Here is a 26,155-nt window from a genome sequence, read left to right as displayed (position 1 = left end):
AAATATGGTGGAAAAGGCCTTCCGTCTGGAATTTTATAGTTCTTTTGCTTAGAAAATCTCTTATCTGTCTATACATTCTTCCTACAATATCCATAGTTGCTACCTTTTACAAAAGTTCCTCTCTTCATTGTAGGCTTTTTCTATGTCCAAGAAGGTTACTATTTACTCTTTGGTTTTCAAGCTTTTAAGTGCTTCTGTCTCTATCAGTACAATGTAGTCAGTCACACTCCTACTTCTGAACCCACTTTGTGTTCCATCTATGAGCCTATTTCTTTCTAAGTATGTTACTAATCTGTCTGTCATCAGTTTTTCCATAGTTTTACCTAAATATGCTGAAAGGGCAATTGGTCTGTATGCCTCAGGCCCAGAGTGCATGTTGCTTGGTTGCTTCACTGGGACAATAATCACATGTTTCCAGTCCCTAGATATTTTCCCTTTCCTCTATATGCTATTGTTTAATTTTAGTATTATCCTCAGGCTTTCATCACCTACTATGAAGTATCTGAGCATATCGAAGCTTATTTTTGTCCTTTCCTCATGTGGTGCTTTTGCTCCTTATCACTTTTTGGAGTTCCTTAATACTGAATTTTTCATTTAAAATAAGATCAACATCTTCCTCCCACCTATTCATTATCTCATAATTATCATTAAGGAATGTTCTTTTCCTTTCCATAATTTCTATCCCCTGAGCCTCATCATAACTGACTTTTTGACACATGGTAGCCAAAATTTCTGCTTTTTCTTTGTGGGAGCTTATTACTCTATGGCCTTCTACTGCAAGGCTTCATACTGTGTTGCTCTTATTCTTATTCCATTCACTTTCTGAAACTGTTTGTGTACCTCTGATGTATTGATATCTTTACGTACTTTTCCACAGTATTTCCTCCAGCTTTCTCTTTTTGCCCTTTTTATAGCTCTATGTGCAAGTGCCTTACTTTTTTTTATACGTCATTAAGTCCTCACCATTTATTGCTTTTTGTTTCTTATATGCCTTGTTCCTTTCCTTAATTACCTGGTCACATTCCTTAAGGGGAAGGGATAGCTCAGTGGTTTGAGCATTGGCCTACTAAACCCAGAGTTGTGAGCTCAATCCTTGAGGGGGCCGCTTAGGGATCTGGGGCAAAAATCAGTACTTGGTCCTGCTAGTGAAGGCAGGGGGCTGGACTTGATGACCTTTCAAGGTCCCTTCCAGCTCTATGAGATAGGTATATCTTGTTCCACCACAGTATGCTTTTCTATCTTTTATAAAGGTTAGTATCCTAGGTGTATCCAGGCTGGCTGTCTTTATAATTTCCTTAGTAATATTACTACAGAATTCCTCAGTATCTTCACTTATACACTGCTTGCCCACATGTTCCTCATGTTAAAGAGTTTCCAATTTGATTTTTTCAGGTTCCAAGTGGGGGTATTAGTCTCATCTTTGTATTTCCTCTTTTTTTGATATGTAATGAATGTCAGAAACTAGTCACTACCCATTCCCTCCTCTCTGTAAATTTCCTAGATACATTTACTTGTTACGTTACTAAAAGCTATTCCCAGGTCTCGGCAAGAAAGGCTTCAGTCTGCTGCAGTGAACCTGGTAGGTCTTCCATCACGTAATATTACTAAATTATTATCTTCAAAAAATTGCTGTAGGACATTTTCCATTCTTATATTTTTCCAACTTTCCCACAGTCCATTGTGATTATCTGCAGTGATCTGAACAATGTATGAGCAGTTAATTCTTTCAGTTCTTTAGTCTCTAGTTTTCTGCAGAGGTTATAAACATTATATAGTTTGAGAGATGTAGAGATGTTTTGTATCAGTATCTCAACAGCATTATACTTGATATTTAACTTTTTAACTCTAAATCAAAGCAGTTTAGATTCTCCTTAACAAAGATGCAGATACCCCCACCCTTTCCTATTTCTCTAGCATATCTATTTGTGTGATTTTAGTTTTTCTATGAGCTGAGTCATTTTTATAGCCTGGCTCTCTGAGCTGTGGTCCAAGTGTAGTATATCAGGCTTTGTTTTCATATCAATAACATTTTTTTAATTCCTGCCCATGTGCGATATGACTATGTGCATTCCAGATAAAAATAGTCACCCCCTCTTCTTGTAACCTTCAATACTTCCTTCACTTAGGAAAGTATGGAGATGTTCCTCTGATAGATTGCTACTTCATAGGTACTTTTCAGCAGCTTTAACTGTAAGTCTCATTTTATATTTTCTTTCCTGTCTGAAAGAAGTACAATGTATGACTTCAGTCACAGATGCAATTTCTTTTTCTATAAGTAGTATATCATCTCATTTTACCCCAATGGCACTCATTACTTTCTTCTCAGTATTTTGTTGCTTGCTAATCACTGCCCCCAACTGGGTATTATTTGTCCCTCCAGGTGTCTCCTAACGCTTCTGCATATGAGATGTTAATGATTTTGTTTTTATATTCCTTTAACTTGCTTTGCCTTGGTACATTCTCCATATGCTGAGCTGTGTTTTCCTTCACAGTTACATTTTTGTTCTGTCCCTTCCTCATAATTATCATATGAATGGTCTCCTCCAGAGACCTTGCTGCACATTAATTTCCCTTTGCAATTATTTGCTATGTGACCAAATCTTTAACACCTGTAGCATCTACCCTGTTTGTTTCAATTAGGAATCCAGGTAGCTAACAGTTCATTTTTAGCTTTCTTAGCACCTTTGTCTTAAGGAGCTGCCCTACTTGTTCTTTGTTTTTGCATTCCACTAACAAGACTCCACCAGGTAGTTTCCCAGCTCTTACTATATCTCCAACACTTTTTTTGAACCATTCAACAATCATCAGATGGTTGACATACCCTAACTTTCTCTTTAGCTAGGGATTTTACTGTTACATAATTTCCCCCCATGGTCCATTCCTGCCTTCCCACTTGATGTTCTTTCTGCTGGTTCTAAAGAATCTATCCTTTTCTTTTTCCTTGTTTTCATCCAGTTTTTCTCAATGCTTTCCCTATCCACATTTTCTAGCCTGGTTTGAGTATCATTTGTTATCACTTCCATCTCCCCCCTGACCAGCAGTTTAGCCTGACCAGCTTTCCACTTCAGCCCCAGCAAGAGAGCCAGCTACATCTATCCAAATCCCCTGAGCCTCTTTGTGCTACAAACTTCCTAGCTTTATAATCACCACCCAGCTTCATCCCAGTTGGGCTTTGGTCATCCATTAAGCTTCCCTCTCTCTCTTTCTCAGGTGCTGCCAGGTATGTTATTTGGCCTCTTAGGCCCACACTAACCCCTTCAGAGCCTGTGTGAAGTACACACCTCATCACACCCTCCAAAGCAGTTCAAAAAGTGAGAAAATGGGAAGTTTCAGCAATTCTTAGTTTCAAATTACTCCTATTCCTCTCCACAAATATTATTGCTAGCATGTGGTCGCTTATGCTGAGAGACAGTTAAAGGCATACAGTACTTGCAGATGGATCAGAAAGAAAACAAAATTATGTCTTATTTGGGATATGGATCCACAAAAGGACTTAGGAACTTGCACCCCCAGATTTAGGTGCCTATGTCCCCAATTTAGGTGCTATTGCAATTCACAAAACTCCCTCTTGTCTGCTGTCTTAACTCTAGATGCCCAAATTCACTCTGTGCCTAAATTTCCACTGTAAAAGTTCCCTGGGCACCTAAGTTTTCACCTCTGGGCATTAGAGTGACCAGATGTCCCGATTTTATAGGGACAGTCCTGATCTTTGGGTCTTTTTCTTATATAGGCTCCTATTACCCCCCATCCCCTGTCCCGATTTTTTCACACTTGCTGTCTGGTCACCCTACTGGGCATGCATCCTACTGCCTGAGGCAGACATCTGAGTATTTATCCTCACACCTAAGTGCCAGCGCGATCTTCAAAGACGGTCAAGATAGGCCTTCCCCTTGCCTATCTCACTTCTGGGACTCAATCCACTAGGGGTGCTCGGAGCGTGTCTAACTCCACTCAAAATGGCCATTCCCCACTATGCTTGATGAGGCAAAGGGACTTGAACAGGGGTCTTCCACCTCTCATGCGAGTGCCCTAGCCACAGGGTTATGTGTCTTTCTCACTCTAGCCCAATTAATATTTAATTATTTAATACAAAGTAGCATTTTTTCTCCCAGAGGACTGATGAAACTGCACCCTTTTTTTTGCCTCAGATGGATTCCTCAGCTTTCAATCACAGTAGTGCATTCTAAAAATATTTCCTCCCATTGCACCTTTTCAGTAGATTTCTTAATGCCCCAAAGTTTGCTCATCTAAAATCTAATCTTAGTTTACCAATCTAGCCAATAAAGTTAGCATACCAGTTTACAAGCAGAATAAAAAATCCCCATTCTACCCAGTAAAACTACTAGAGCATTAAACAATCTCAGTGCTTAGTATAATAGAGATCTCTCACACTGGAATTGATTGCTATAGTTACAAGAAATCTGTTGTTTCTTGAGTCTCTGAGGTGCTGGAAATGAGGGATTTTTACAGCATTTGGGTAAACACTGCCTATTCCTTATATGGAATAGTCCTGTTCCCCAAAAACCCACCCACTGGTTGCTGCATGTGGTGCAAATTCATATGATTTAAATGAGATGCTAGAGTGCAACTTGTACTCTATTCTGGAATAGATTTTGGAATATTGTTCCACTACTGACTTTTTGGCTTGAAATTTGTCCCAGGGATAGCCACTTTTAGATGCTAAAATGTTTTCATGTACTTGGGGGGGGGAAATGACATACTATTTCATGTATACGGCTCCAGGGATATGTAATGAGAGACAGACTACACCATGTCACTGGTTGGGTGAAGCAGAATAGTAAAAGCCTTTGCCCCCTGAGAGCTCTTTAACGACACATATGAAACAAGTTTGTGGCTTCATTCTAGTTCCTGCTGGACCAGGTGTCCACAGAACAAACAACAGTGATGACAATTAGCGCCCTCATTGGTAGGTTCAGCAAGGAGGTAAGTGACTGGTCAATGAGGGATACTAAATGTATTAGGCAGTCCTCAAAAGTCTGAGTTGGGGCACGCTGCTGGGCATTGTGGAAAAGCTTGCACCTGTTGTGAGGATAAATTGAGAAAATTGGGTTGCAGGACTGTTAATCTGGCACTTATAATGAGCACTGCAATTTCACTGTAAAATAAAAATAAAATCCCTTCATACATTTAGTTAACAATTGTTTTGACAGCACATAGCTGGAAACATATTGAAATAACCTGGTAAGGAATATTAAGAATTTAAGGAATGGAGAGGGAGCACACAGGGAATGCGCACCATCTGGACAAAGCGCTATTTGGCACCACTCTGCAGCTTTGTCTTTTGATGAACTTTTCATAGAAAGACAGAATATTTACACTGGTGTGCATTAAACAACAAGCAGAGATACACTCCACTGTTTATTAAAGATGCAGTACGTTTAGTGGAGTGTTCAGTATAAAAGTTTGCATGTTCAGTATAATCTGGCAAAAAATTACATGAAATTAAGAGAAACCTTATTAGAACTCATAACAATTTTAAAAAATAATGAGGGGAGTCTCCTAGCTGAAGGGTCATAAAAACATTAAATTACAGATCTTTTACTTTCATCTGCTGGGAGACACAGGGCCAAGATACTCAACTTGTATAAATTATCACAGCTCTGTGGAAGTCAATGGAGCAATGCCAGTTTACACCAGCTGAGCATCTGACCATCATCCTTCAAAGCATGGTCCTACTCTGAAAAGTGGCTGTGTATAAATGGTATCATGGGGTCCTATGTTCATTGCCTCTAAATCAACAAATCCCAAATTGTGGTCTGCAGAGCACTTATTGGTGATCTATGGAAAAGCTGATTAGTCACATATTTCTCTGGTCCAGTGAGTCTTGTTTCCGGCTGCTTCTAAAGTTATGCTTTTTTAATATGGCTGCAGGTATGGGGGAATCTGTGGGGGAGGCTCAGTGAAAGCGTGGATGGAAGCAATAACTGACATAGAACAGGCTCTATCGTGCTGTGGCCTGGGTTGAATTATTGTAAGCAAAATCCGCATAGGGTCACCTTGTTGGTAGTTCAGGGAACAATAGGGATACTGCTCCAGGACTTGATTGACCCATTCCATCTGCCCATTAGCCTGAGGGGGCTCCACGCTAAGGAGCTTAAAAAATTCAAGCCAAAAATGGGAGATGAAGTGTGGGTCTCGGTCTGACACGATACTGGTTGGCAGTTCATGGAACTAGAAAAGAGGCACACTTTTTCCTGGGTGGTAGGGATTTTGTGGCCAGAAACAAATTGTGCCATCTTGGTCAGGAGGTTGACCATGACTAGCACCACCATGCACCCATGACAGCAGGGCAGCTCCACAAGAAAATCTAGAGACACGGTGGACCAAGGATGGAGTGGGGTGAGCAAGGGCTGGAGAAGACCAAGTGACTTTGAGCATGGGTTCTTCTGTGAGCCAAAGGTCACAGAATTTAATGTATTTCTTGAAATAAGAGCTATCACTATCTGGTGTTCTTCACTGCCTGCTCAGTATGTGTGCTTGCATGGGCCCAAACACACACCAGGTTATTATCTTTCACCAAGGTGTGTATTTATTCTTTTTTACAAAGTAACACAGTGTAATGCAGGCTTACAGCCAGGGGAGACTTCCATGACACCTTCATTCTGCAGCCCAGGCTCACCCTCTGAGCAACCCTTCTGAGCTGCCTCTTGCTTCCTGTTCCATCCAATTACCTCATTAGCCCAAAGATTATCAACCAGGTATGCACAATCCCACAATAGAAAGTGTATAATTGGCTTCAATGAATCCTGCACTCTTCCCAGTGCTGAAGCAAACCCAGTGACCACGGTGCTACACATAGTACCCTGTCATGAGAACTCAAACTTGGCCATGAGAAACTCCATGAAATCAAGCCCTGCATTTTAGATTGGCCAAAGTGCCCAGCAGACAGTGTGTCATGAGACAGTTTTAAAGTCTGGAGTCCAGGCTGTACTTGCACAAACATAAATGGTGGTACATGCAATTTGATCATTTCTCTATGTGTGAGCACCGTAAACAGAAACTGGGCCCTGCTTCTGCAAGTAGGCCCTGTGGGAATAACCCTTTGCCTACGTCGAATGCTACTGACTTCAAGAAGGATCTACTTGTGAAATGGCCTCGCTCTTGGCTGGCATCAGGACTGAATCTGAGGGGATCTGCTAAACTAATAGCATGCATTTCCACCGCTTGATCTCTAAGAAGCAGACCCTGTAAGTGGTAGCAGTAACAGATTTGTATCCTCTCTGGATGTGGTATAGAAGAGGACAACACACACTGACCAGTAGGTTACCTACTTCCTGTTGACAGGGGACTGTCATCCTGAGCATCTGAGGGCCACAACAATTCAGAATCCTGGACAAGCCCCCACTATCCCACACTCACCATTGGGCTACACCTTTCCAGTCCACAATACAGGATCAGGGCCTTGGCAATAATATTTTACATTTAAATAACACCTTTTAGCTAAAGTTTCCCAAAGTGGTCTACATAGTAAATTTCACACAAAAAATACATTGCAATCTTACTATTCTTTCCAAATCAAGCACTCAGAAGTTAGGAGATGCTGTAATTAAGCTTGCCCATGCAACACCCCTGTGAGGTAAACTGTGGTGTTATTCCCATTTTACAGATGGGAAACTGAGGCACAGAGATTAAGGTCAAAATTATCCACTGAATTTGAATGCCAAATTGAGACACGAGGAGCCAATTTTTCAGAGTACTTAGCACTTTATACATTCAGAGCACAGCTCCCAGTTACTTCAGTTGTAAATGTGAGCACTCAGCACTTCTGAAGATCAGGCCCCATGATCTCAAGTTGGGCTAGAAAAAGAGGAACACACAATTAGTGACCACTTGTGAATAGTTCGGTTTAAGTGACTTGCTCAGCACCACACAGAAACTCTGTGTCAGAAATAGGGACAGAATATTCAACTCTTCAGAGCAGCATTCAACTGTGTTAAACATGAGACCATCCCTTCTATTACTGCAATCCCATGTCTTATTCAGTATAGATCTTCCATCTTGCTGCAACTAATGATGCAAAGGTCCTACAAACAACACTACTCAACCTTGATTCATCTCAAGAGCAGGACCAAATAGGCTTGTGGACTGAATCACCCAGGTGTCCTGTGGGGAAAAAAATGTGATCGTGTAATTGATGCATCTGGACAAGGGGGCCAAATTACAGACAACCTTAATTCTGACATTTCCTAACTTTTGAGTGCTTGAATTTACAACATTAATAATGTTCTTTTAACGCAGGTTTGAGTTTTTTTTTTAAACCAACTGACAAAACAAATTCCATCTTGTGACATCATATTGAAACCCACATTGCTGTTCACCAGCAGGGTTGGAACCTTTTAATCCATCACACAAATCTCCGCCATTATAGCTAATGGAGCAGCTGATAGCAGTTGTTCCCCACATGGCTCCCAGTTGCATCCTCCTTCCTCAGCCAGTCCCAATCCTCCCCCTTCCAACTCACAGTCACAATTTCTCTCCCTCCTCCAGTCCCAGGCTCACAAGACTCCTGGTCCCAATCTACTCCTTTCCCTTCCTAAAGATCCAGTTTTTGTCCCCTCTACATTTGAATCAGATGAATCAGAATTCCTTCTCTTCACTGACTAGACGCCAGTCAGTCAGTCCCTACTCCACAGCATGGGGGCACTATAGCATTTCAAAGAACTCTCTTTCAACATGGACAAAACAATGTATTTTCCCCTATTCTCATTTTCCAAAACAGTTGAACCATTTTGGCTGAATTTTTCAAAAAACTGAAATCAGGGTCTTATAATGGAAAGTGTTGGATAATCTTAATAAGAGGTGGTGCTACCAGCCCTGCCTTTAAGAAAGGCATGACTTTTGTTATGGTTTTCTTGCCATTATTGGATAAATGTAAGGTTATGTCCTTAATAAAGAGAATGGGGAATTTAAATTAAACATACCACAAGAATCTTATCTTCCAAGTCCTCTCTCAGAGAATACAAGCTGGAAGAAAATTAGTTTTCTAATTAAGTGATGACTTTCTAAGAAATTAGTGCAATTCTTTTACATCCAGCTAAATTCTGAGAAACCTAGAGGGAAAGAGCTTATGCTGATGATACCAACAACCATTCATAATAACTCTGTAAAAGAAAAGATCCTTTTGGTGAATGTGGTGCAGATGCAGAATATTCAGTGTAGCAAAATGGCTTTTCTTTATACAGCTCTTAAGATTTCTGTGGAAATGTTAGGAGACAAACACTTAAAGGCCAGCAAAATACAATATGCCAAACTACCCATAGTAAAATTAAAATGTCTGTGTATTAAAAATCAAATCATAAATCCCAAACAAAACAAACTACACTTCCAGCACATTTGACAAACCACTTCTTAACAACCTCTCCCTTTTTTTATGGCCAGCCCCATAATTCAGCTGGTCTCCGATAAGTCCAACTACATTTCAACCATATTTGGCTTTGTCTGTAATGAGTAGACACACCTGAGGTAACTCTGTTTTTTAGAGACAGAGTGTTAGCCCCATCCCAGCCAAACACCAATCACGCTACTGTATACATTTTCTCTTTCATTTCCATCCCTTCAGCATAGTTTAAACTCCAGTACTATATTTCAGAATCATCCTTATTTACATAAAACTGAACTGAAGAAAGGAGCTTTTCAATTGTGGAATAATGTTTTCTGTAATTGTTAGAGATGGATGAACTGATTTGAATAAATTAAGAACCTGCCCAAACTTTAGCTCAAAACTCAAACTGAACTTGGTATGATTTTTGTTTAATTAAAAAAATAAATCAGGATAACTTTTTCACTGATTTTTTTTCTTTTTCAAATAATTCAAACAGAAGAGGAAACACTGTTCTCACAGTATTTCTGACAGAACAAAAGCAGGAAGTACTAGACAGCTCACTGGAATGCCTGCACCCATGAGATTTCCAACCCAATTTTTCAGAAGCAGGAATTTCAGATCACTTTGATAAAGTTCAGATACACATCCTAATTTATGTGTAATTATTCCTACCAAAATAAGCTTCTATATCTTTGAGGTTCACTCATTAACTATCATAATGACAATTTGTGCATACAAAAACCTTTAAGATACTTTATTTCAAAATGCTAATTTAATGCCACAATAAGATTGCTAGGAAAGGAAATGCGCTCCGGATACAGAAATATTTAATCATAGATACTGAAACATCAGTTCCTAAATGCTGTTTTCCACATCTTCTTCCCGAGTTCAACGCGGTTTACTGATGATTTGTGATAGATGAAAGAAGAATGGACAGAATTTTAAATCAGCAGGTTTGGATAACTTGCCTCCAAGAGTTTTAAAGAAGCTGGCTGAGGAACTTGCTGAACTGTTATTGTTGATTTTCAATTACTCTTAGAGAACTGGGGAAGTTCCAGAAGACAGGAAGAAAGCTAATGTTGTACCAATATTTAAAAAGGGTAAACAGGATGACCTGGGTAATTATAGGCCTGTCACTCTGACATCAATCCCAGGCAATGGAGCAGCTGATACAGGACTTTTGATTAATAAAGAATTAAAAGAGGATAATGTAATTAATACCAATCAGCATGGGCTTCTAGAGAATAGATCCTGTCAAACTAACTTGATGTCTTTTATTGATGATTTACAAGTTGTGTTGATAAAGGTAAGAGTGTATATACATAGATTTCTGTAAGGTGTTTGATTTGGCATTGTACAACATTTAGATTAAAAATTAACCGGGCATACATTAAATGGGTTAAAAGCTGGCTAAATGGTAGGTCTCAAAATGTAACTCCAAATGGGGTAAATGGGATTTAAGGGAAGAACCACAGTAAAGAAAGTTCTGATGCTGGGGTTGGGGAAAGGAAAGATTTTTTTTTATATTGTTACTTGGGCAATATATTGCACCCTTTGTTAACCGCTTGAAGGACACACCGAACAGAATGGGCCAAATCCTGAGGTGGTGTAACTGGTGTAGCTCCACTGATTTACACCAGCTGAGTATTTGGTCTAGTAATTTTTCATCTTCCATCATATTGTGTTACTATTTTAAGTAATTTTGATTAGGTTTTTTTTTTTTTTTAAAGCAGCATCCTTTTAGATGCAAAACTGAAATTAGCAACAACTTGGATACTTTTTCAGTTTGTTTCAAAGAGAGAATAGGTTGATTCAAGTTTATTAATAGGCCAAGGACCTCAGCCTCAAGTAGAAGATAATCTTTAGAAAATTAATATTCATCATTCACAACAGACAACTCTACCCGGAGCAACACTTATCTGCCAGTAAATATCTTTAAACTAACCTTACCTTGTACTATATAGGGAGTGTTCTCTTCTTTAGGGGAACTCAATGGACGAGGGGTAGGTGCTGGTGGCCGGTTTATAATAAAGGATCCGTGTTGCTTTCTTTTCTCCTCATCAGATGCCAGTATCATATCATATACACTTTCATCCAACTCGGCAAAAGTATACGGATCCTCTTCATCGTCCTCAGATTTATCTTCTTCTCCACCGTATACTTCCAGATGACCAGAAGTCTCGTCTCTTTCCTTTCTGTCTTCATCCCATTTCCTTGCTGCAACATAGACAAGTTGTTTTCAGTCTTCAGACTCCAAAAAGCTGCATTCTGATGCCAAGATTTTCGATTTAGGCGCCTAAATAAAAGTGGCCTGATTTTCCACAGTTCCTATTAAAGCCCATACAGATGGCTTCTAGGGGAAGCACTGCATTCTCATTTCTTCTTCATAGTTTTTGCTAAAGTTTTTGAGACTGGGAGCCAAGAATGAGGTAACTAAATAAATGGCCTTATTTTAAAAAATACTGAGCACCTAGCAACTTCCACTGAATATAAAAGGTTTCTTATCCTTAATAGTAAAGCAAAATAAATGGCAGCTGTGGTGTTCTCAGCACTTTTGAAAATCAGTTCACGTATGTGCCAAATACTACCTTAGTAGTCTAATTTTACCTATCCATATTTGAAAATTTTAGCTTTTGTCTCCCACATGCCTTCTGTAGACATGAAACCTCTTCCCAGGTGCTCCCTCCTGGCTTAGGGGCAGCCCTGCATGTGGTCCCTCACCTCAGTTTCCCTCTTGGATCCCCAGCAAATCCATGCAAACATGTTCTCAAGTCCATCAACATTTATTAATAATACATAGCACAAATGTCCCACAGCATGTCACCCCAGTGAAATTAGTCCTTAAATAATCCAGCTTTGTTCTCACCATATGCCAGTGTCTTTTGCCACATCTCCATCCCTTTGCCAGGAGAGTCCAGCCCTACCTTCATGTGTGCAATCTTGTTCTTCCCAGTGGGAGCTCCCACAGCCTCTCTGCTGGGAGCACCTCTCACTCCCCATGCCTTCACTCCCCACTGTTCCTCAGGGTCCAGCTCTCCAGCAAAGAGACATCAGTGGGTAAGCCCCTTCACTGCTCCCCTTTCCTTCAGCCCCCTATGGCCATTGGCTCCATCTCTCTGGCTTAGAGCCAGCAGGCATCTCCCTCTTCTGCTGCTGTCACCTTCAGCCTTCTCCAGCCCTGGCTCTCTGGGTTAAGACCTGTCAGCCAGCAAAACCTTCTGGCTGCTCTCCTGTCTTCATCCTTCTCGCAGGAACCACCTTCTGTCTCTGGCAGCTCTTATCTCCTGCCCTTCCAGTCTGCTCTGACTCTCCTGGTCTCTTGCTCACAAGACCTTATTGGGTATGTCTACACTGCAATTAGACAACCATGGCTGGCCTGTGCCAGCTGACTTGGGCTTGTGGGCTTGGGCGCTGTTTCATCGAAGTGTAGACGTTTGGGCTCAGGCTGGATCCCAGGCTCTAGGACCCTGTGAGGTGGGACGGTCCCAGAGCTTGGGCTGCAGCCTGAGCCTGGAAGTCTACATTGCAATGAAATAGCCCTGCAGCCCAACCCCCACAAACCTGAGTCAGCTAGCACGGGACAGCTGCATGTTTTTAATTGCAGTGTAGACATACCCTTATAGTCCCCAGGTGCTGCCCTGCCCTCATCATCATCCACCTGGACTGGAACAGGAGAGCCAAGCCCAGTTTCCTTTAATGGGACAACTATCCTGCAACACTACCTGTTTTTTGACTTTGACCAAGATGTACTATAGCACTATATTATAAACCATGAAAGGCAGGGCTATCCCTAAGGTAGGGTTACCATTCGTCCGGATTCCCCCGGATATGTCCGGCTTTTTTGAGTTAAAAATAGCGTCCGGAGGGAATTTGTAAATGTCCGGATTTCCCCCCCCATGCAGAGCACGCGCGGCTTACAGGGCAGCTGGCTGGATCGTGCCATCGCACGGGGCTCTGGCAACCAGAGCTCTTCCTCCACTTCCCCCTCCTCTCCCCTGCAACTTGAGACCACTCCCGTCCTCTCTCTTCCTCCCTCTCCCCCCCCCCTGCATTCGCAGATCGCTGGCCGGCCGTTCGCCTCGGGCCTCCGGCAGTCTGGAGCTCTGACCCTGCTCCCCTCCCCCTGCTGCCAAGCGCGCTGCTCTGCAGCACAGTAAGTGGGCCAGGGGGTCAGAGAAGTGGCAGGGAGGTTCTGGAGGGGGTAGTCAAGAGACAGGGAGCAGGGGGAGGGTTGGATGGGTCAGGAGTTCAGGGGGGGCTGTCTGGGGATTGGGGGTGTAAGGTTTTGGGCAGAGTATAGGTGGGGGGGGTCTCAGGAGGGGGCAGTTAGGGGACAAGGCACAGGGAGGCTTAGGTAGGGGGTGGGGTTCTGGAGGGCAGTTAGGAGCAGGGGTCCCAGGAGGGGGCAGTCAGGGGACAGGGAGCAGAGGGGTTTAGATGGGTTAGGAGTTCTGGGGGGGGGCTGTTAGGGGGTGGGGGTGTGGATAAGGGTTGGGGCAGTCAGGGGACAGGTAGGGGATAGGGTCCTAGGGGGCCAGTTAGGATGGGGGGAGGGTCTCAGGAGGGGGCAGTCAGGGGACAAGGAGCAGGGAGGTTTAGCTCTCTTAATGGCTCTCCATGCGTCTCTGGACCCTCTCAGCTGTCGGGCTTGGACGGAAACATTGCCTGACGGTAGTGAGAGAATGGGTTATCGGTGAGGTGGGGGTGGGCGTGAGCCCGGTCAATAGGGGCAACCCCTACCAAGATCTGAGCCTTTTCTCACACGCCCGTTAGAGCTCGACATTATGCTGTTTGGGACCCCTCTTTGAGGAAAGCCTCTGGATTGCAAGTCCAACCGCTACCTCCTCGTGGTGAGAGTCGGTAACTGGCTTGGATAGCCAGGCGGATTGCGGAGGACGAACCCACATCCCACACTCAGTGGGGTGTGGGACGGGGTTGGGCAGCCCCATATGGTGCCACATGGATGCCCCCCTGGTAAGGGTAGCCTCCCCCAGGTACGGGTTGACTCCCCCTGGTAAGGGTTAGATTCCCCCTGGAAAGGGTAAGTTTCCCCCAGGTACGGGTTAGTTTCCCCCTGGAAAGGGTTAGTTTCCCCCTGAGAAGGGTAAATCTTTTAGCTATGGAAAAAAGTAATTTATATTTTTATACCGGATTGGCGCTGGACCGGGTTAATAACGCCCCCGCTGTTGGCTTTGATGCCCCGGCTGACAGTGTTAAATATATTAGGGGTGTGATCAGGGTCGCTGGACCAATGGATAAAATGGTGTGGACTATAATGAAGTCTCATGAGAATGAGAGTGAGAATCAAGTCCTCCCAGTGGAGCATGGAGAGGAGGTAGAGGAGAATGTTTGTGATGATCATGGTGAGGAGATTTTATCTATCTTACTGATGGTTTTTACAAGGGACACTTTTAATGATTTAACTATGGACAGTTTTAATCCAGATTTTAAGTATTTAAGTACATTTGATGATCCATATGTTAGGGAATCGGGATATCTTAATGCTCATTTAGTTAATGGGTCTAGTTTATTAAATAGTTTTAGACCAAGTACTGATTTTAATAGGGATCGTAATAAGGATCTTAACAGTACTGGTAGTAATATAAATAGATTAGAAAGTAGTTCATGGAAGGATGGGGTTTTTTATTTAGAGTATCCCGTTGATAGTTTTAATTGTCCAATATGTCCCCAGATATTACCAACATTTGGTAAATGGGCCAAACACATTAATGTGGTTCATAAAAGTAAAGCCATACGAGTTGTATGTAGTAAATGTGGAAAATCTTCTCAATATCATAATATAGCTTGCCACTACCCCAAGTGCATACCCAAGAAGGCGGATACCCCAATGAAGAGCCATACGTGCTCGGTCTGTGGGCTTGGTTTTCATACTAGATCTGGATTGAGCCAACACTGTAGACATAGACACCCTGCTGTGAGGAATGAGCAAAGAAAAGAAGATATGGCTGCTAAAAGTAAGATCAAAGAGGGATCGACTAGATCTCGTATATGGACCAAAGATGAGGTTGCGCAGTTTATACAGTTGGAAAGGAAATATATTGGGAAAAGGAATATAAATAAATGTATTGAGAGCGAGATGAGGACCAAAACGAATAAACAAATATCAGATAAAAGACGAGAATTAGCAAAGAAGAAGTTAGTGGTAACAGGAGATAGGGAGGAAGTGACTGAGGTAGAGGACATTAGAGTAAATATATTAGAAATTCTGCCCCCAAGAGAGAGGATTTTCCCACTAAAAGGACATCCAGAAGTGGATTTAGTGGAGAAAATATGTAAACGGGGAAAACAAAGTAGGGAGGGAAGAGAAATAATAAACAGTTTAGGGGAAATTGAAGGATTATTAAAGGAGGATTTAACAAAAGCTCTCGAATGGGCAATGTTGGAAAAATTATGTTATTCATTAGTAGAGGGAAAGGACCCTAGAAATGAAAGTCAAATAGAGTTGAGGAATAAAGGAAAAGGGAAGATGAGAAAGGAGGGGAGAAGGAAGCAATTTAATGCAATTAGGAGATATGCTACGAAGAAAGCTAAGTATAAATTCTATCAACAATTATTTGATAAGGATAGAAGAAGATTGACTCGCATTATAATGGGAGAGCCAGATAAGGCTAAGTGTGCTATCCCTATGAAAGAAATTGAGGAATACTATGTAAATATTTTGGGAACAATTGGACATGGTAATATGATAGGGTGGCCATCATCCACAGAGAATGCGGATAATGATATATTAATGAGTCCGATCTCTGTGGATGAGATTAGAATAGCTTTAAGAGAAATAAGAAAAGATAGTGCTCCTGGCCCAGATAAAGTAAAAGTGAGTAATTTGTGGGATATTTTTAATTTAGACTCCTTAATACTTACAAAAATTTTTAATATATGGTTTCTAAATAGACAGGTACCAGATGAATTTAAGAAAAATAGAACGATTTTAATACCAAAGACACAAGATGAGGAGGAAATGAAGAAGTTAACATCTTGGAGACCATTGACAATTGGGTCAGTTTGGATTAGAATCTATACCAAAATATTAGCAAAAAGACTGGTGGAAACAGTTAAGATATGTAGTAGACAAAAAGGGTTTATATCCGCCCCTGGGTGTGAGGAAAATATTGCTATATTAGATAATTTGATTAAAGGGGCTAAACGAAATGGGAATGAAATTGCAATAGTGTTCGTGGATCTGGCTAAAGCATTTGATTCTGTGGGACACGGACATATAATAGCCGGGTTGAGAAGATTTGGTATAGATGAACATTTTATAGATATTATTAGGGACCTTTATGATAATTGCACAACTAGGGTATGGGTGGGTGATGAAGCTACTGAGTCTATTTTAATTAGGAGGGGGGTCAAGCAGGGTGACCCGTTGTCCCCAATTTTGTTTAATATTGCTATGGATCCCCTTTTAACTAGATTAGAAGTAGAAGGAAGTGGTTTTTATGTTAAGGGTAATAGTGTCACGTCATTGGCTTTTGCCGATGATGTGGCAATTTTAAGTAGCTCATATAAAGGAATGATCAAAAATTTGGGTATCTTAGAGGAGTTTTGTAAAAATACTAATCTCTCTGTTAATGTGAAGAAAACGAAAGGCTTTCATATTTTAGCTAAACATAAAACCTATGTAGTTAATCCTAAGGATAATTGGCAGATAGGGTCAGAGGAGATTGAATATGTTCAACCAGGGGATTTTGAAAAATATTTAGGGGCTAGAATAGATCCCTGGATAGGTGTAGGGGGACCGGTACTTAAAGAAAAATTGAAAGATTGGAGTGAGAATTTAATTAAGGCCCCATTAAAACCGGCCCAAAAAATATTAATTTTACAGACATACATCTTACCGAAGCTATTTTATAATCTTCTTTTAATAGAACCCCCTTTTAATCTTTTAGACGATCTTGATGTGTTAGTTAGAAAAATAGTTAAAGAGATTTTACATTTACCTCAGTGTACCACAGATGGGATATTTTATTCTAGAGGTAGGGATGGTGGTTTAGCTCTCACTAAGTTTAGTGTGCAAATCCCAAATATGTTAATTCGTAAATGGAGGAGACATATTGTCTCGAGAGATGATTGGATGGACCTATCTTATCTATATGCAGGAGAAAATCTTGTGGATAAAATATTGTCATTTAGTGCAGTAACATTTCATCCCAAGAAATGGAGGGAAGAGGAATTTTTAAGATGGTCGGAACTGAGATGTCAGGGAATAGGGATAAAATATTTTAAAAATGATTTAATTAGTAATTCGATTTTTAGAAACTCTAGTAAAGTTAAATCGTCAGCGTATATCTCAGCATTGCAGCTTAGGGCAAATATTTATCCTACTAGGGAGACATTAGCAAGAGGAAGAGGAGGTGTGAATGCTCTTTGTAGATGGTGCGGTAAAGTGCGGGAGACTGTTCCCCATATCTCAGGACAATGTTATAAGACTAAGAATGTTAGGATAAAAAGGCATAATAGAGTAGTGTCTGCAGTTGTAGATAAGGTTGGTAAATTAGGGTGGAAGGCAATGATAGAGCCCCATTTGAGAAATAGTAAGGGTGAGTTAAGAAAGCCGGATATTATATTTATAAAAGGAGATACAGCAGTGGTGGTTGATGTTACAGTGCGATGGGAGGATAATGCCGGAAGTTTGGAACAAGCCCACAGTGAGAAGGTGGCTTATTATCTTGAGTTAGAGGAAGAAATTAAAAACTTAACGGGAGGTAAAAATATCCACTTCTTTGGTTTTGTGCTTGGGGCGCGTGGCAAGTGGAGTGAAGGTAATAATGATTTGTTACAATTATTGGGAATGGACAGAAGTAAAAATTTTAAGGAGAGTATATGTAGACTTGTTTTATATTCCACTATTGGTATGATGGCTATATTCAGTGACAGGTAAAGATCCCGGAGTTTCCATTCCGTGTATCTTGCCAAAACTAAATTTTAGCTATTTTGGTTTCCATGCTCTAAATTTTCAAATTTTTAATATTGTTTTGAACATTAACATATTTAGTGTTATTTAATATCTGTCCTTCAATAGAATGGTTTTAACTATATAATAAATACTTATTAATGGATGAAATTCCAATTTAAATTATTAGTTTTTTTTTTTTTTAACTACTGGATGTGGATGCGGACTGGCCGCGTATAGTAACCAGGAAAGGGCAGGTAGTCACGCCTGTACATAAATAGGGGGTGGAGTCCTGGGGGGCAGTTCGGGCAGGGGTCCCAGGAGGGGGCAGTCAGGGGACAAGGAGTGGGGGGGAGGGTTGGGGGTTCTGAGGGGGTGGGAAGTGGAAGGGAATGGAAAGGGCAGGGGCGGGGCTAGGGCAGGATGGGGGCGGGGCTAGGGCAGGGCTCCTCCCGTCCTCTTTTTTGATTGTTGAAATATGGTAACCCTACCTAAGGAGATGCTTCCCCCAGATCCTGTCCCCACCCCCGTCCCGCCTCTTTCCGCCCCCCAGCCTCTTCCCTGCCCAGTTCTGCCCCCTCCCCCAAGTGCGCTGTGCACCCCCCAGTGCCTCCTGACGCTGCGAAAGCAGCTAAACTTCTGATCCATGGCTGGTGGTAGGCGCTGAGAGGGAGGTGGAGGCGCTGATCGGTGGGGCCCGCTGGGGAGCAGGAGGCGCGGGGGGAAGGGAGGTTCTGGTAGGAGGGATCCCTCTCGCCCCCCCCGCCCACTTGCTGCTCGCCTCCCCGTTCGCCTCCTCACCCTCCCGTCTCTTGCCTCATCTCCCCGTCCGCTCCTCATGATTTTCTTGATGCGCGGGGCTCCCCAAAGTGTGGGGCCCGGGGCGGTTGCCCCGATTCGCAGTACCCAAGGGACGGCTCTGATGAAAGGGTCCCCAGATGTACTTTCACAGCTCATGACATACAGTTCTATTGTATATCATCTTTTGTAATTCATGCTAATGCCTTAAAAAAAAAAAGGTTTCCTGAGCCTCTGCTTCCACCTTCCATATTCCCCATATTCCATATATTGTGTTTTCTGGCTGCCCATTGCATTCATGTTTAGCTTTCACTTTCTATTTAAAAAGCTGTAGGCAGAATTAATAATATCCCAGATTTAATTTTTGAGACAGCAATATATTAGAAGCTTGTGCAGAGAAAGTGATATTAAAAACAGCAGCTGGTAGACATTTCATTTTTAAATCAGTGGTTTTAAAAACACTTGGACAGATGTCACAAACATACTTAGCACAATTTATTAATGAGTGATTCTGGGGCCACTGAAATGACGAATGTTTACATTTGCCTACTGCTGTCTACCTACTGTCCCCAAACAAACAGAAGATTCCCCTAGTAGGTTTTAGTAGTGAATCGGGGTTCCCTTTATGTTGTTGTGATCCCATGTATGTCTCTTAATGCTTAAAACCTTTCTGCTGCTGATTAGAGTGAGAAACATTTTGTGTGTCTTGGGGACTCCATCAAGCGAGTAAGTTTTAAAAGTGATACTATGTTCATGTAAACCGGCTACATAATTATCATCTACTGTGTACTCTGGATTTCTTATCTATAAAAATATATTGTAAAACATCTACTGTGGTGGATAAAAAGTCTGCAATATTCTATACTTAATGTGAGAAATAGACAGTCTGTTTCGACGTTTCTGTCTCAGTGGGCATTTTCATTCTCGGAACTCCAATAGGGGGCACTCTTATGCCATCAGCAAAAAAACCCTCTCTCTGAAAAAGGGTTGAGCACTAGAATGCCTTTTATCTATTCCTGAGCAATACCTGCAGTAAATGGCTCTAAAAATGTGTAGTGATGACTCATTACAATTTCTCTTTGAAAAGAAACTATCATCCTAATTTAGAGAAGATCCTCATATGTTATTTTCTTTTCCCCCTTCCCCAGAAAGCTGTAACAATGAAACCAAAGCTAATACTTCATGAAAACACAGCACATTTTAAATGAAGGATTCATGTAGGAATTGTTTCAGAGGAACCTTATATTATCCCTAGGTTGTTAACTGTCTGTGCTCTGTATGTCCATATCTATCTATCTGTTCAGGTTCATATTTACGTTTTATAGGCATGAGATAGAGATGGAAACATTACTAATGCATAGTGTAGCCACATATGAGTTATGCAGGTTAATCCAAATTTATACCGAGAAATTCTTTATTCCAAGCTTACCCCTCTCATGTATGTAGCTACTGAGAACAGGGGGTAATGCAAGAGAAGGGGCTTTTGGGAGTCATGGTGGCCGTTCACCACCTCATGGTAAGTAGATGTGCTTATCATTTGTAATCTTTTTAATATATGCATATAAACTTGTAGCATCCTGCATTAAACCAGCTTTTTTCTTTCATGTTAGAGGACTGGAGGAAATCCTACTGAAACAAACAAACAAACAAAAAAAAAACCTCACCCACATCCTGGAGAATAGCAAGCTATACAACACGTAGCCACTCAGATAGACATGAAGATGGGGATAGATTAGATAGAAAAAACTATACAGTAGAGTGGGGTGGGAAGACTATGGAGTGTAAATTGTGAAGGAAGTAAGGATCGAGGAAGTAGGTAATCTGTAAAACCAGAGGATTAGAGGTGAGAGGCAATCTGGTTTAAGGGAAGGATAGCTCAGTGGTTTGAGCATTGGTCTGCTAAACCCAGGGTTGTGAGTTCAATCCTTGAGGGGGCCACTTAGGGATTGGGGGCAAAAAATCAGTACTTGGTCCTGCTAGTGAAGGCAGGAGGCTGGACTCGATGACCTTTCGGGGTCCCTTCCAGTTCTATGAGATAGGTATATCTCCATATATTATATTATAATCTAGGCAATGGAAAGGAGCTAGGCCAAACTTAAAATGGCTGCCAACATTATTGCGCAATCACCAGTAAATTTATTATACAATAACCAGACATAATGTAGAATTGCCAGAGTTTAATTCATACTGAACAAAATCCTGAAGTCCTTATTCAGAAAAAATAAAGAACAGTTACTTACCCTATGGTAAGTAGACTGTCTAAAGAGAAAGTCAGCAGGTGCCCTTTGGCAACCTGTCAGTGCTGCAAAATGCACTGTGAAAGCAGGGAACTGTGCAGTCTGGAAACAGCCCATTCAGAAGGGAGAGAGATGGGGGTCTCACCCAGAAAGGCAACAGCTGGGGAACTGGAAGCCTGAGGGCGGGAGCCCTTGCTGCACCACTGAGAGAGGAGAAAGGCCACGTCCACAGCATGCCCATATGCTTTCTTCATCACACCATGCTGCATGACAGATAAGAAGCTACATACGTTGTTTTTAGCAAAAAAATTTCCTTCAGTTAAAACTTATCTTGGGGAAGTGAGAAGCTTGATCTATTCATTCTTGACCTGGCATCCGGAGCTGATGCTTGTTCTGGCCGTTCTGCAGTCCTTGTTTACCTAGAACGCCTCAGCCCACTTTCTTGGAGTTTCTGCTGCTTGTTAACTCCCACAAGTGGGAATATGCAGAGACCACTCGAAGAAGAAATGAAGGTTACTTACCTGTAACTGAAGTTCTTACAAGAGAAGTCTCTGCATGTTCACACTCCCTGCCCATCTTCCCCGCTTCATTGGAATCTCAGGGCAAGAATTCCCAAATTAGTGGAAGAAGCTGAGGTGTGGTTGGGGCCACTCCACACTTTTACACCATCAGAACCCTTCAGGATCAGAGGAAAAGGGAGGAGTGAGGGGCCCCAATGGATACTGCTTGTCAGAAGTTTCCAGAAGTTTGTGGTGCAGGCACCTTGATTCCACAAATGGGAATATGCAGAGGCTCCCTCAAAGAAGTAAGCTTCATTTCTTTCTTCTTTGAGAATGTGTCAGTGTGAATCCCACTGTATGTGACTGGCAAGCAGTTTCTTCTTTTGGATAGTGGGTACCCTGGCACTTGAACTAAGAGTGCTGGAGGTACTGCTGTATGCCCTGGTTTGAAGTGATTTCCATTATATCCTGGGGTTTACTGTTTGGTTCAATGGCTCTCAGCACCCGCCCTATACAAATTGTTCCAGTCCCCCCTGAGTGGGTATGAGGAATATCATCTGTGCTAATCAAATAAAAAACGAAGTACTACTCTTCGGAACTTGGCATCTGCCCTGGCTGCATGTCAAGTACATAATGTTTAAAGAAGGTCTGTGGGTTTGTCCATGTAGTTGCCTTACAGCTCTGTGAATCTGGCACATTTCTGACAAATGCCGACTTGCTCGCTTGAGCTCTGGTAAAGCGAGTCTTGACGTTCACATGTGAGGCTCACCAACCAGATAGTAACAAGTGGAAATGCATCGTGTAATCCACTTGGAGAGTCTCCGTGGAGAGATCACTTTGCCTTTCAATACACAAAGAAACAGGGAGGGTGCTGGAAGGGTTTACTCCTCCTTAGGTATTAAAATATAGGTCTGTCACATCTTACGCACATTTAACATGTGCGATTTCAGCTTTACGCGGTCGGCAAAAAAAAAGAGAGAAAAATAACAATTTTAATACTGTACCTGTAGTGCGGGCGATTCCGCCCACCATTCAACTCAATGTAGTTTTGACTATACGCAGTTTTCGCTTTACACGCTAACCGCGGAACGGAACCCCGCGTAAGATGAGACTCGCCTGTAGGGCTCTGGAAATGTTCAGAGTGAGAATGGCAAATCCTCAGTTATGGCTTGCATTTCATGAGGAATTCCCTAAGCTTGGAGACAGGATACCCTCCTCACTAACACCACAGTGCTTGTGTATCTAGCTACATCCATTGTGGATTGCGGGGACATATTTGCCGCCAATTGTCCATCTTTTCCAATGTCTTTAAGCTCCTCTCAAGCCTTGTGAGGGAGCTTGTTGCTTGTTGCTCTGTCCCATGTAAGAAACTCTCATTTGTCTAGGAGAGCCTGGCAATTAGCCACCACTCACTGGTGATATAGAGATAGCAGATCCAATCATTTGGGATCTTTATGCATATTCTTGGCCAAATGCGATTTTTCTTGGATGACTGAGACCACTAGAGATTGGGATTAGGGTGAAAATAAAAATACTTGAACCTGGAAGGTGGCACCTGGTATCTTTTCTTGATATGTTTGTTGTTAGTGATACAGTGGCCAGCAGTTGCCATGGAGTTCATGCTGGATCTAGCAATCCCACATTTATGGAGAAGGTGAAGATAGGAAAATGAATAGCTTGTGAGATTTTTCAGATATGACTGAAGTCTGGATCTCCAGTGTGTCTGCGATCCATACCAGGAGCTCTTGGAATGCCTTGAAATCATCCAGCATTGGTATCAATGCTGAGGTGACTACCTTGCTGGTTGACGATTAGGAAAGGTCTTTGAGGGGCAATGCCAGATGCTGATGGATTTGTGCCTACAGGTCCCGCTCCTCCTGGTACTCTGGGGTCTGCAGACTTGCCAATTAGGCTGCGGGAGAGGGAGATCTTCTCTTTCTTGATGGAGAAGCATGGCTCCTTCAGGCTTGCGAAGGAGGACTGTTTAGCCCAAGAAGGGCCAGACTGGTATCCCGTATGAATACAGGTGGTTGGAAGGTTGCTGACAGGACCAATGCCAGTCCTGATGCAGTGGCTGAATTCTAAAGAACTCTTATGTTTTTTTTCAGTGACCATAAGGGGGACGGCTTCCTGCTCGATACTGGTGAAGTGTGCCCCAGTGATGATGAGTATGTGTCCCACATGGGCAGTGCCAGTGGGTATAGTGCCACCACTGGATAGGGGTGCAGTGCTTCTGTCAGTACCAGTGGACATCTCAGTGCTGATGACCATTCTGCAGTCCACAATTGTTCCCCCATAATACCAAGGTTGGAGTTGGCAGTGGGGTCCAGAATCAAGGAAATCTGCTGCACTGTAGTTTGCTCCTTTTCACTCATCTTCAGTGCTAGGAGAGTTTGATGATTTATCCCTGATGCTTTCCTGTGTCTGTACATGAGAGGACACTGAGCTCTTCCTGAAGCTCCTGCCTCAGTGTTCTAGGTGGCCTCTTTCAGTGACCTGCTCTGATGTCTGAGGTTTTGCTGTCCATGCCCTCAGCAGTTCTGGTCAGTGTTGATGTAGTCAGTGCTGTGGTCGGTGTTGGTGATGGTTCCTCACTTGGTGCCAACTTCTCTGCTGAAGTCTTAGGTATCATCTGTCCCCTTGACGGAGCACACGAGGATGAAGGTTTGGCTACTATGGGAGTTTGAGCCCAGATCTTCTGAGTCCAATGCCACTCTCATTGATTGTTGTAAAAATGGAGTTTAAGTTTTGCATCTCACGATTTTGGGGTTCAAGCAGCAAAAGAAAGGCAAACCAGAATGTGGAATTTACCCTGGCAGAAAAGGCACCTGCTGTACCCATCTGTGATAGGGCAGCCCTGCCCCGCACTGGCCCCAGCGACATCAGACCAGTAGCTCTGACAGAGGAAGTCCCACCCCGTTCGTACTGGGCATGCTCCAGATGCTCACTGAGTATAAAAGGAGGGAACTCAGCTCAGTTGGGGCTGGTGGCCGCAGGGGAAGGACCTAACTGGGAAGCTCCTGCAGCGGACCAGCCGACGCTCTTGAAGCTGCCAGAAACAGAGGCTTTTATAGGCCGGCACGAACCCCTGCTGTGGGAGGAACCAGAGGAGGCGATGGATCCGGAGACTCACGGAGAACCCTGGGATCCGTGGGAGACCCCAACTCCCCAGCCGGTAGGGAGCGACCCGGGGGAGGTGACGGACTGGTACCTTGACCCCGGTAAGCCTCAGTGTGTTTCGGTAGGACCCCCTCGCTGAGCCAGTAGTAAGGTCCTATGGCCCTGCAACCAGGGGCGCTTATACGGACTCTGGCCATTAGGCCATGCTGCTCTGCAACCAGGGGCGCTTACATGGATTCTGGCCATTAGGCCGTGCTGCCCTGCAACCAGGGGTGGTTATATGAACTCTGGCCACTAGGCCGTGCTACCCTGCGACAAGGGTTGATCCTATAGACTCTGGCCACTAGGCTGTGCTGCCCTGTAAGGAGGGGCGTAAACCCTCATACCATCTTTAAGTGGAATTAGTCCATCACTGGTTGGGCACAGCTGGAAGCATACAGGTTTTGAACCCACCAAGTTAAGATCCTTTTACAGAGAAGTCGTGTGTGTGTCTGTTTGTTCATTCGTTCATACAGGAGGGGTTAGGTTGAAGAATTTATATCCAGCCAAGGATTATTCAGTCCAAAATGTTGTAAGAGACTGAAGGCTGCTCTGAAGTGTTTCAAGAAGTTTAGATGAAGATATAATAATAGAGTTGTCAGCAGATAGGACACCACAAGGTTCTGTCTCATTGCCATGGGTGGTCAGAGGAAACAGAGACCGCCAGGGGCATCCCACCCTTTCTGTCCTTGTATGGAAGCATGAGGAGGTATAGGGTTCATGCACAGCCCCAATGGACACTGCTAGCAAAAAGAATCTGCACTTGCATGCCTGGGGAGCATGCACACCTACAGTAGGATCTACACTGATTCGTACTCAAAGAAGAACCAGCGATTATGGTCAGAGTTCTCAGATTTTCATCATCTATTAAAGACAAACATTTGTGCAGCAAATTCAGAATGGACTTATCTGGATACTTACAGATAGTGTCTGCAAAGGGCAAGCTTATTTTTGTTATTAGCTCAACATCTACATTTGGCATTTAAGGATTTGCTCTTTCCCATTTTTTTCCATTAGGAAAACTATTATCACCCTTCTAGAAGTGCCACCACATCATCCTTTTTTTTTTTTTTTTTGCCTTTTCATAGGGGGAATGCAAACTATCAAATTTAATTTTAGATTTTTGTTCCATGAGTCAGGTTTTAAAAAATCCATGTGACAGCCCTGTCAGCGCATTATGGTCATGATGTCAGCCTTTCATCAC

The 26,155-nt window shown here is 42.7% G+C and overlaps 1 protein-coding gene across 2 annotated transcripts in view; it reads right to left on the bottom strand.

Annotated features, from left to right (window-relative positions):
• BANK1 (B cell scaffold protein with ankyrin repeats 1) overlaps positions 1-26,155 on the bottom strand; it is a 305,120-nt gene that overhangs the window by 36,097 nt on the left and 242,868 nt on the right. The window contains exon 11 of one of the 2 annotated variants that reach the window (XM_054030860.1): positions 11,294-11,560. The exons of the other annotated variant lie outside the window; for it this stretch is intronic. Coding sequence (XP_053886835.1) covers positions 11,294-11,560 — 267 coding nt within the window. The remainder of the gene's footprint in view (positions 1-11,293; positions 11,561-26,155) is intronic. 2 annotated transcript variants of the gene reach the window in all.

Source organism: Malaclemys terrapin, chromosome 5, assembly GCF_027887155.1.
Source record: "Malaclemys terrapin pileata isolate rMalTer1 chromosome 5, rMalTer1.hap1, whole genome shotgun sequence".
NCBI classification, from domain to species: Eukaryota; Metazoa; Chordata; order Testudines; family Emydidae; genus Malaclemys; species Malaclemys terrapin.
The sequence above is the reverse complement of the archived record's forward strand: the minus strand, read 5'-3'. Positions and strand labels throughout refer to the sequence as shown.